This window comes from Chaetomium globosum, genomic scaffold, assembly GCF_000143365.1.
Source record: "Chaetomium globosum CBS 148.51 scaffold_7 genomic scaffold, whole genome shotgun sequence".
NCBI classification, from domain to species: domain Eukaryota; kingdom Fungi; phylum Ascomycota; class Sordariomycetes; order Sordariales; family Chaetomiaceae; genus Chaetomium; species Chaetomium globosum.
The window spans coordinates 1,027,882-1,039,758 of NT_165982.1; the positions used below are offsets into that span (position 1 = coordinate 1,027,882).

General features: G+C 54.1%; 3 protein-coding genes across 3 annotated transcripts in view; all 3 read right to left on the reverse strand.

Moving 5' to 3' along the window:
- Positions 1–2,586: 2,586 nt before the first annotated feature.
- Positions 2,587–7,195, reverse strand: CHGG_09910 (uncharacterized protein; the record flags this gene model as incomplete). Its single annotated transcript, XM_001227836.1, has 11 exons — positions 2,587–2,888; positions 3,041–3,326; positions 3,379–3,609; positions 3,796–3,806; positions 3,940–4,683; positions 4,853–5,204; positions 5,287–6,021; positions 6,451–6,600; positions 6,662–6,787; positions 6,855–7,020; positions 7,131–7,195. The coding sequence occupies 11 exons, from the start codon at positions 7,193–7,195 to the stop codon at positions 2,587–2,589; spliced, it is 3,168 nt and encodes a 1,055-aa protein (XP_001227837.1).
- A 2,128-nt stretch (positions 7,196–9,323) lies between these two features.
- Positions 9,324–10,166, reverse strand: CHGG_09911 (uncharacterized protein; the record flags this gene model as incomplete). Its single annotated transcript, XM_001227837.1, has 2 exons — positions 9,324–9,739; positions 10,112–10,166. 2 exons carry the CDS (start codon positions 10,164–10,166, stop codon positions 9,324–9,326), a joined length of 471 nt encoding a protein of 156 aa, XP_001227838.1.
- Positions 10,167–11,360: 1,194 nt separating this feature from the next.
- CHGG_09912 (uncharacterized protein) overlaps positions 11,361–11,877 on the reverse strand; it is a gene marked incomplete at both ends in the record, with an annotated part of 1,663 nt that continues 1,146 nt past the window's right edge. The window contains 2 exons of the mRNA XM_001227838.1: positions 11,361–11,387; positions 11,460–11,574. Coding sequence (XP_001227839.1) covers positions 11,361–11,387; positions 11,460–11,574 — 142 coding nt within the window. The remainder of the gene's footprint in view (positions 11,388–11,459; positions 11,575–11,877) is intronic.

Genomic DNA, 11,877 nt, shown 5'->3' on the forward strand with positions numbered 1-11,877 from the left:
ACTGTCCAAACTTGAATATGTACCTAACGTTAAAGAGCGTCTCGGTGACTTCTCTCCCCTTCCCTATGCGCACTTAGAGGAGTGCTATTCTTCCCGGAGGATCAACAAGAGAAACTATCTCGGAGTGGTATATTAGGACTAGGTAAGAATGGTCTTCTTACTTGCTTAAGTTGCGTTCATTAGTTGCGATTGCCTAGTAGGCAGGTTAGGTATCTATTGGTACGTTTATAGCAAGTCATCTTAGATTCCCTGCCAATTGGTAGCGATTCACTCACTTGCGCCGGCGCAACCGGGGCCCGGCTGCGATTCGAAACCTGAGCGCTTGTTTTAGATGAAATATCTGTTTAATTTGGCTCTTCTTATACTGACGGTCGACGCTTTTTTCGCGCCAACCCGCCTGACGACGGCTGACGAACCAACATGTTCCAGCGGGATGTCCCAGCTTGCACTGCGAGCACGCCAACTTTAGAGGTTTGCTGAGGACGACCACGAGTAACTATGCGCAAAAAGTCACCGCCGCCGACATTGCCTTCGCGCTGGAGGTGTCACCCGACATCCGCTTGCAGTCTGCGAAAGAAGAGCCTCCTACCGAACTGGGCACGGAAATGCAGGTCTTTCCCAGCATTCCTGGAATGGTGGAGAGATCAGGCAGAGGAGGTAGGTAGCCATAAGGTCGTTACTTGCCGTTGACTTAGCATTTGTACGCGGCTGCTCCATTCCCCGCCAGCCCGCACTTTCCCTCTCCCCTAAACGCTGTCTGGTCCCGTTATTCTCTTTTCCCCCCGTTTTTCTCTATTTTTTGTTCTTTGTGTTTCGGTATTACCCGTTAGATTCCTCTTTCTAAGTCGTTTCTTTCATCTCTTTTCTTCGCCGATGGAGGAACCAGAGTAAGTGTCGCGGACTGCCATCGTGGACGTAGATCGCGAGTTGGCCCAACGGATGTACGCCGAATTGCCGCTGAACCATGAGAACACGGGAAAGTTCCGTCTCTTAGAATTATATCGAGGCCGCAATCATAACTCAAACCTCCAAGGGCGGCTCATGGTTGCATCCATCACTGATTACCCACCCTTTGACGTCCTCTCTTGCGCACATGCATGGGATGCGAGCGACAAAATGAATAAGCTTAGACTTAATTACCGACGGAGTCATATCGATACCGAACGCACTATTCCGCGCACTGGCGGGCCTGCGGTACCTGTTTAGTACCAACCCCGAGAACCAACGTTTCAAGAATCAACATTTTTGGGTCGACCCGATCTGTGTCAACAAAGACGACCCAGCCGAGAGAAATGCCTTGGCCGATATCTTACCCGCTATACACTCGAGGTCCTCAAACGTCTTCCTTTTCCTCGACTCCAGCACTTCAAATTTAGCAGCATTCCTTCTTTATCCAGGCAACGCGATACAGGAATGCCCCAATGGGATTTGCCAACCGAACCTTGAAGGGCAGCTACAATTGACAGGGGACGAAGAGAGTTGCGAGAATTCCTCTGGGGTAATGCACTGGCATTCTGTGGGCCGTGGACCCTTCAACAGGTGTCGCTCTGCCAAAACGTCCCGTTAGTCTTTTATCGCAGTCGTCGTCGTCGTCACAAACCCTTCATTTGTTGCTGGGACTGCTTTTGCCGGGGATTACATAGCCTTCGGGTGCATCACCCGGAACGATTAAGCCCTCATGGAACCCTGTCTCTAGACACGATCAACATTCGGAGTATGGCCGATCGTGGATTGATGCCGCAGGTCAACTACATCGATGGCGTACGAACCTTGATTCGTGCAGCTGACGGACACCAGGGAGTCCTGGGCTCTTTGAAGATGGCCTACGAACAGCAGCACCGGTGATCAAGGCGAGGGACCTGAGAAACAAAATATACGGTTTAATCGGTGTTCTTCCGCAGAAAGCATGGAACACAATTCGCTGTGACTACAACCGCAGTGTGGTCACTGTCCTTGCTGACGCAGCAAAGTGCGCCATTGTCGTTTCAAAATATCTCGGGGTGCTATCGATGGCAGGGCAGGGAAAATACCACGATCTGTCGCTCGAGGCCTTACCGTCGCATGCTGGCCTCCATGAACCGTTGACTTACCGTTGGTTGACGGCTCCTTAGTCTAAACTGCTGAATATCATAAGCTAATATCACCCCGCTCGTTTTATGTGACTGGTTTACTTAAATAAGCCGCTGAAACACCATTGAGTCGTTCATGTAAATCAACCGCTTGTTGCGATTGAGCCGCTAGTTTTGCTGAGTCGTTTAAATGTTAACTGAGCCGTTATCACAACGGCTTGTAAACTGTGAGCCGTTTGTTGTTGTGAGCCGCTCCGACGTTTAGCCGCTTATTCAATGTGTGCGGTTCGCGGTGTTGCCGACCCGGTTCGCTCGCATCGCGCCCCTCCACGCCCGCCGGATCCACTCTGACCCACTCAAATACACGCTTATGCAGGGCTCAACTGGTCAATTCTGCTGGCACGCCAGGACATGCGACGCGCGCGACACGTCGCATATCCCGGGGAGCCAGCACACTCAAATGAGGTGCTCTTTTACATGCCCTGTCGTTCCTCGCGATCCATCCGTCCATTGCGCATCAAGTGAACTGCACGCGCCAGTTAACCCAGAGTAGCTCGGTATCCGCCTCCAGCTCAGTGTTCCCGATGCCTGTAAGCAGGCGGCGACCCGGACCAGTCGTGAAAGGTACCATATAAAGGCGATCGCGGCGTAGAGCAGGCAGGCCGATAAGTCGGTGTCGACAGTCCTCGAGCGAAGCCGCCATGGCAATGTTGGCACCAGACGCGGCCATCTTCAAGATCGGAAGTCCGGTCAGGGGCTCGGTGCTGCCGGTGTCGGCGAGTGGCGTGATGACTAAGAACACAAAGAACTGGCCAGAACCTGACAGGAATATTTGTTAGCGCTCTGGGCGTGGTTGGTACCGTTGTCTCGTCAAGCGCAGTTTGCTGATCGATAGAGTGGTGGCGGGACGCTTGTCGGATACCCCGCTCCATATGGGATGATGACGAGTCGATCAGAAGGTTCTGACTCACCATGCACTGCTTCGTGCGTCATGATATGCTCAAGTCTGCCGACGTTGCCGTCGCGGTACTTCACGAATTGGCCCCGCTGATAGACCAAGCGCTGGACACCTTTGGGTTTGGTGCTGATGGGTCCGTCTCCAAACGAAACCTTCTTCCACCACCTGATATGCCAGTTCGTCGTCACAATAATGTTCTTGTCATAGTCCACCCGGTATGCATCGCGAAGCATCCAAAGGAAGGTTGGCACCAATGCGCCCTCACGAACGGGAAAGCCCATGTCCTGGTATACACGAGCCTTCACCAAGACCAATACACTTAAGCATTGGGGGATGCAGGTCGTCACCAACAATGATGTCCCAAATCGAAGAATCGTCGTCATCGTTCTGGAGACCTTCGCGCGGTAGCAATGATGAGAACAGAGAAGGGGCTGCCGATGCCAGATTCTTGATGTCGGTGGTGATATCGGGGTCGTCATAGCGAAAGCCGTCGAGTAGTGTCAGTCGAACCGTCTGCAGCATATTCTCGTACGCAAGGCAGTCCTTCTCGGGGTTACGATGGTTCATCGTGAGCACGATATTCTTCCAGAGCCTGGTCACGTATCAGCCCTGTCGCGACGAGAGTATGGGAGGTACTCCTTCCCATGGTACTTCTCCTTGGCGTGCGGGGGGTGGGTGTCGGAGACTCGAGCAAGGGTCGGTCGGAAAGGAGGTACTTCATCGACCTGTGGCCCACTATTAGACTTTTCAGGGGGCACTATCACTTACTTGTGTTTCAACTCGCCAGGGAGAACCATCATCAACGACACCAAGCCATATTGACGGAACACGTCGACATAGTGCAGGTCAAACATGTACGTTCGGACGCTGCGCCCACTGTCGATATTTGCTGGCCTTCTGGGCGACGGGAACGCTGGCCGATGTTGATATCATCGTCGACAGCTTCCTCGTCCTCTTCATGGACCGGCTCGATAGTGTTGCCAGCTGCGGGACGAGGCGCGGAGGGGGCAACGGATCCGGCGCGGGATGATGCAAGTGAGCCACGACGCCGGGCAGCGGCAGCAGCGGCAGCGCCAGTAGCAAGGTTAGTAGAGCGCGACGCAGCCTCGCATATCAATTGGAACATACGGCGGCTAATTCGGATCGTGTCCATGATAGTCGCAGGGTCGCGGTCGTTCGCATCGAGTTCAGGTGCTGATAGGATCTCGTTGGTCTTGACGATTGCCGCTAGCACCAGTGTCAGTATCTCGACAGCGCTCTTGTGCTCGACCTTGGATGCTATAGCCACATCAGTGTTGGTGGCTTGCCCGCGGGTGAGCTCGGTTTGCGAGAAAACACCCCGTACTGCCTGAACGAAAGGGCGCTTCAGATCTGCCTCCGTCAACCACAATAGCGAGATGATGGTCATCAGAACCGACCATCGCGCATGCTCCTGCAGACTGTAGTTGAGTACGTTATATGGGGACTGGATTCGGGCCCAACCAGGGGGGAAAGGCATCTGGCGGAGGATCTTCGAGTATGCGACGACGGCATCAGGCTTCAACGCAGCATCAATCAGGATCTGGTGAGTCATCTTCGTGATACCGTTGAACTCGGAATGTGCTGCGTCGCCGGGACGACCGCTGATGAGATCTAGTGCTGGCGCAACCTGTTGAACTGCAGGACGGTCAAGCGATATACCGTGCTTCGTCGAAAATGCCTGCTTGCGGTACTTCTGAGGCAGGTCGTCCATTGCACGACGTAGTCGGAGCATCTCAGACATGGGCCCGTGTCTGGTCGAGTATGTTGAAGTCCAGTTTATCGCGCTTCTCGACAGGGATCCTACAGTTACGGCAGCCCAGGTTAGCCGCCACACTGAGACAACCCGAGTTATCCTGTTGCTGCGGCATATCGCCAGTGAAGGCGATGATCGGGGCACACAACAGGGTCTCCACACCATTGATGGCAACGGTGATGCCCTGGTCGAGGGCCTTGAGTGGGGCGAGGGCCTTCATCACATCGTCGAAGTTGGCGCCGTGCGGACCTAGGGTAACCGGCAGGACGTTGATCTGCCGTGTATGCTCGCTTCTCGGCATCGCTGCAATCTGCAGATAACAACCCATAATCGACTTCGTCATCGTGCGGTACAAGCCGAAGCCGTCATTGAAGTCCAAGCATGGGAGGGACCGAACTTGACCCTGTTCAGGGCCAATAGCGAACTTGTTGATGAGCACCTCTCGACCGAACTGTATAACCTCAAGCGCCGGGGACAGGTGGGACCAAGCATGGTGGCATAAAAGCACACTGTTCCTTCATGAAGATGCGGCGGATGAGTGGCATGCCGATGCGCTCGCGTGGATCGTCGTCGAACTCCACCTGGCTACCAAATGCATAATCGAAACCGATATCGGTGCGACGACCGCGAATCTTGGCCGATGGAACGAGCTCCATCGGGCTATAGCTCAATACCCATTCGTTGTCTGTAACGTTGTCGCGTGTTGGGTTGGTCTTAATCTCGATCGCCTGGTTCGCAACGATATTCTTGATAACATGGCCACGGAGTACCCGCGCGATAACGAGTACAACGTCACCCTGCTGAGCCTGGTCGACGTTGTTGTTTGATGCGGCTATCAAACCGAGGTCTCGAGTGCTGTCGCGACGGTCGCGGTATACTGCCATAACTTGGCCGACGTGAGGCTTTGACGTGTCATCTGCACTGTGACAGTGCCTGCAGTCGCGGAATGTGCACTCGAAGTCGACGATGTCGCCGGGGAAGATCGGGTCCTTTGGGCTGGCTGGAAGCGGCGGGTACCAGACAAAGACGCCGCTAGTGGTACGCACTGAACCAGCCCACTGCATGGAATGCCAGGCTTCGATAGGGCTATCGACGAGGTCGGCTAGACCATAGTGCATGCCCTTGGCCAGTTGCGAACCTTCGATACGGCTGAGGAAATCTACAGGGTTTAGGAAGAAGAGGTCCTGTGTAGGGTTCTCACCCGTCGTCATGGCGGTCACCTGGCGTGACGAGGAGAGCTTCTTGGGGTTGAGTGGCAGGTCCCTTGACGGTTCTCATATCGATGTGCGGCAACGATTCGCGGACGTGACGCTTGAGCGTATCGAGACTGTCGGGTAGCCGGTTAACTTTGTCGGCGTCACGACCGAGCAATTTGAAGAGCTCTAGCTGTGTGGCATACTGCTTTCGTGACACGCCATTCACGATGCAGTAGAGGCCCCAGCCAAGGGCGAAGTCAGACAGTCCATGGATCTTGCGGGGGTTGCTTGATCGACTCCGACGCCGCGAAAGGATCCGTCATATCCTCGCCATACTGGGTGATACGCCTGCCAAGGGCGTAGCAACGGCGATCTCGTCGGCAACATCCTCGGGCATCTGTGGCATCGACCTCGTCGTCCTGATCCTCGACGGTATCAGCAATGTATTGGTACTCGGTCCAATGCCCGTAACTCCGACTGCAGTGGCGCATCGTCGGCAACCTGGTATTCGCCAGTGTCGGGGTCGGGGTCGGGATAAACGACGTGGTCTTCTTCGATTGCAGCATCGACTAGCGCATGGGCAAGTTCGTTCTCGTCAAAGTCCTGGGAAAAGTGTGTCAGTAAGTTCTGTGTCATCAGGGCGAAAGGTACTGAGTAAACTTACGGTTACAGCCTGCGGTTCCCAATCGTCGCCGAAGTCGCTACCTTGGTCGAAATCTCCGGAACCGGAGGGAATATCGGCGAACGCAGCATCGTCGTCTACCTCTACCGGGTCTGCGTGACGCGGTCGCTGGGATGGGGTATCGTTACCGGGTTGGTATGGGCGATTCAGACCTCTCTCGCTGTCGCTTGTCGACCCGCCTCTGTAAACGGCGCCGAATGATCGCCAGTTTGGTTCGGTATTGGAGTGCGCGGGGCATCGTGACTGTCGCCAAGCTCGGCACGGCGATGTGAGATGCGATCCGTCTCTCGATGGGCAGGTTTTGATACCCGTTGGTGTCCACGCAGTGACTACGACCACGACTGGAGGGATGTTGAAGTGGGCGAGACCGCAAGAGAGTGGGAGAGGAAATTGGTCGGTATAGTGGGGTTGAGTGGGATATCGCTGGCTCGGAGAGGGGGGCATCACTTACCACACAACAGTCAATTCGACGCACCGAAAGTAGGAAGGAGTTGCCGCCACGCCGATCCCCGTCATGGATAGACGCTAAGGCCGTCCCCCACCGGCTTACCTTATCGCAACCGCTTATAGCAAGAGCGGCTCACGACTCAAACCGATCACTGTCGGCTCAGAGCTCGGAGCCGCTCATGGAGACAAGCGGCTCATGGAACTAAACGGCTCATGGCTCATAAGTCGGTAACTGCTGGCTCAATTGTCACAAGCCACTTGTCAAAAAACGCGGCTCACACCCATATACAGCTTGATACCAATGAGTTGGACATTGATGGTTAGTTTACAATTAGTGGTACGATAATGGCTTAACGCAGAGAGCGGCTGTGTCTTTGGGAAACGTTTTATATACGAGCGGTTGGTTGACGGCTCGTCTACTAAGCTGTTCAAATATAGAAACGTTTGCAACTATAAGTAGCTTAAATGAACTAAGCTGACTTTCAACGGCTCACTCTGAGCGAGCGATTACTTTACGGCTCGCAAGCACCCTACATACTCCCCTATGGGATTGCCCGTCTTGGGTGCCTCATCTCACACCTCATCCCTTTCCCGATGCGCTGAAATGGAAGCTTCCCCACCCTCGTTTACGTCAGGGAACGCCCTACCCGGTCGGCACGGGACCTCCAAATTCCGGGCGATGTCGAGGCTTTGGACGGAAACCGGCTGGTTTTGTCTGGGATTCCCATAGATGAGGTGGCCTCCGTCGGTGACATGCCCGACCAGGGGAATCCGTTGAAGCGTCATTGTGCTACCATCCCGGCTAAGATATTTGCCAACGCAGCGAGAAAATGTGGCGAGTGCCAAGGTTGTAAATTAGGCATGGTCTACCCCGATCTGCCCTCACAGGGAGGGAGCAGTGGTCAAGGAGGGAACAGCGGAGAGGGAGGGGATTCAGAGGGCACCGAGCCGGTGTTAGCGCCTGCGCTGCGTTTTTGTACTTTCATTACTTGCAACCCTAGGATGCCGCCAATACCCCCAGAGCAAGCTCAGTGCCATCCTAATGACTTAGTTTACTTATATCGGCAGGTCAACACTTCAAATATCGACTCGGGCAATCCCCAGATAGTAACCAGCAAGGAGCATCATGACGACACCATGTCAAGAATATGCCAACAAGTGGGACCACAGGGGCGCGGGACGTCCCGAGCCAGTTGCTTTAGGAACCAATCACGGGGCGCTCTAAGAGGCACCTGAGAGCCAGGAAGGACAACCAGTCAGGGACTGCTCTCACATGCTCTTGAGAGCCACCAAGAGGAGCGGGCTCTAGCATGCTCTTGAGAGCTAATTAGAGCTCAGAAATTAGATAGTATATATTCACTCGTTCTGGAGAGCTCTGGGAGTTCTCCAGTTAGCAATCACAGCTACAGTTCGCTACAAGCCCGGAAGCCTACTGTTGAGACAAGTCTTTGTTGTGCACCTCTTGGCTGCACCGAACCTAAGCACCCTTGAGAGATTACCTTCAACCGAAGCTGAACCCTAACAGGACCGGGTCCTGAAGTAGGTTCGTCACACACCACCGGTCCAAATACCCACCATCAGTCAGCAGTATCGTGGGACTATTCCTTCGAAAGACCATACAGGGACACGTTCCGGCGAGCCTTCGTGGCCGACTTTCTCTTTTGTAAAGACAACGGAGACCCCTCTCTCCCCTTTCAGGCTCCGGCACCCCTCAGCGACCGCAACTGGATCCTTCGTCTCCTCCAAGATAACACACCGGGGTGGACAGCGGACAAGTACAACATACTCAACAGTGCAGGTTTGAGTGAGGCTAATGTTTGGAGAGTTGTTTGAGCAATTCCCTGCTTGCAAGGAAAATGACGCGAAGTATGGGATCAAGATGCAACGATTCCGCTTTTGCTAACAGGTCTTGACTTCGAACGGGTGGCGTAAGCGGTACGCGGGGATGGGAGCTAACTTATTACAAGACAACCAAGACCTATTAGAATTATCAACACCACTACCCAGATCAGGTACCTACGTCACATCTGCCGTCAGCAAGTTGCAGAAAACGCCAACCTTGGGGACTGGATACAAAGACCATCGGGCCACCATCACCCTCTGTAGGCCCTTTAGCAGTGAAAAATGCGGTCTAACGAGAGTAAAAAGTCATCCATATTAGGTACCCACGAACAATGCCCACCCCTTGGCACCAGCCTCAAACCTCAGGAAGCTTCTCCCCAACCACCACCTTCTCCTCCCTACTCCTGCCCATCCCCCCCCTCCCCCTCGTCAACTCCCACTCCACCAACCCACCCTCCCCCTCCCGGCCCTCGCAACCACCCAAATCAAAAACCCTATAATCCGCATTCCCGAACCACCTCCCCACCACCGCCGTCCGCATAAACCCCGAATGCGACACCACCACCACCACATCCTCCGGCCGCTTGTACAGGTCTGCTAGTGCCGACCGCCCCCGCGCCAGCACCGCGCCTTGGCTGTACTGGTAGGCGGCGCCGGCGGGGGAGGTCTTGTCCGGGTAGATGGGGTCGAGGGCGCTGAAGTCGAAGGTGGGGAACTCGGTTGCGAGGGTGGTGGCGGGTGTGCCGGTGTCGCAGGGTTTGGGGTAGAGTTCTGAGGGGGTTAGAGGGGGGTTGGGAGTTGTGGTTGGTAAGGGGAGAGGGGGGAGGGGGTGGTAGGCACGTGTAGATCTTTTACCTTGCCATCGGGCGTCAAGGGATCACGGGTACGCCCGCGTCGATGAGCCAGTCTAGTGCGGTGAGGGTGGTTTGGATGGCTCGCCGCATGGGGCTGGTGATGATGAGTTGGACTTTGCGGTCTGCGGGGAGGTGGGCTTTGAGGTGTGCTCGGAGGTCCAAACACTGTTGAAGGCCTAGGTCGGTGAGGCCGGGGTCGGGGAGGACGTGGTTGGCTTCTTCCGGGGGATGTTAGCTCGGGTCGTGATATCGGTTGGGGGTTAAAACCAATGGATTGTGCTCTACTCACTGTCTACGTTGTGGATCGCCTGGGCGTGACGGATGAAGATGACTGTGGGAGGCATGTTGTAGTTTGGTTGCTGGTTGTTTTGATATTGACTTGCCGGTGTTGGTAAGGTAAATTGTGCGGTGTGCCAGAGAACCAACCGGCCCAGGAGGCCTCGAGCTTAAATAACCGTGCGATTATTTGTAGTTATTTCTCAACAAACAGGACGTGGCATCCTAAACAACAGGGGGGTTTTGGTGGGTCCCGGTGACCGTGTGTAAGCAAAAAACCTGGGTTTGGCATGGGCCACGTCGTGGAACTGTGAAAGGTTTCTTGTGTACGTAATACAATGATAATATGTGAGAAATTGCAAGAGTAGAATCATCGACTTGGTGAAACAAGACGTGTGGGACCTGATTCTAGGGATCGTATTCTCAAATCGTCTATCTGGTCTCAAGTTGTTCACTCGCCGTAGTTTAGGCCCCACGACTTCTGCCACGCTAAGCCAACTGCTCACTCGCCATCAAGCCTCAATCTTGGTCTAAAAGATCCCGAAAGAAATTCCATCGTGTCGCGCTAGAATCCTAGCTGCTCGTGGACCTTGTTCCGGCTGTGGTCCCGGGGTTCGTACCCGCATTCTGAGTCTTTTTTGTCGGAGTCTCTTTCTTTTCCATGATGGGAAATGAGCGGTTTTTGCGTGTAATGGGTCGTAGCCCTTCAGCAGCCATCTGCTGGGTCTCTGCTTTGCGAGCTTCGGTAGGCATGTTGATCAAAGGTTCGTCTAGTTGACGGCGGAAAAAGGATGAATTTTGAGTGATCAGAGATTGTTATAACTGATAATGTGTGAGTGCAAAATGATGGACACGATCGAGTACTGTTCTTGTTTATAAGCTGAAGCAGCTTCCACATAAAAGCAGCCCAAGGGTCAGTCAGGTCGACGAGAAGGTCGTTGTGTTACAGTTCTGACACGAGGTAAATTAGAAGGCCGGCCCTTCTCCACAAGACCGAATCCTCCCCTCGCTGTGGCGGCCATCATTGAGCGCGCCCCCACTGTCTCAAGGTGGAGATACATGTGCTGTGTATAAGTTCTTTGTGGTCACTTGTTATCATGTCACTTAATTTCTGCTGAAATGTATGAATAAGCCCTGGTCGGTAAAGATAGGACCCTCGCCGAGAGAATCAGGGTGGTGGGTATGAGAATGTAACCATCGATGAAATTTCTCAATATCCAGTTGGAATGTGTTAACCCAATATGTGCGGCGCTGCGCTTCCTTCACTCGGCTTTGAGGCTCAATGACTCCTTCGGACCCACGAGGCAATGGTTTAGTTTCAGCACGCGTTCTCGAGGCTAGTGGCACAGGTACCCACATACAGTACCGTCACGGGCTCTTTGGGCACGCGCCAGCCAAGTCAGGTTATCAGTATCATGTGGTTTCATCCAAAGCTCCCTCGCAATATCAGCCGGACTTTGATCACCACGACCCTTTCTAATCCGATGGGAAAAAACACCCCCCTTTCCGCTCCTCCCCCCCAATCCATCTCAAGCAGCAGCCGGCAAATGAACCCCATGCAACCCAATAGCCACGGCAAACTCACACTCGGACCTGCCCAACTCGGTCATCGTCCCTCGCATCTAGACACAGCAAATAACTCATCCGATTCGCCCCATCCAGCACCACACTCAAGAACATCCCATCATCCTCCCTCTCCCCCTTCCCCTTTCTAAGCGACGAGCCGACCATTGACCGCGACAAAGAGACGGCTCTCCCAAGGAGTATGGAACATGGAGC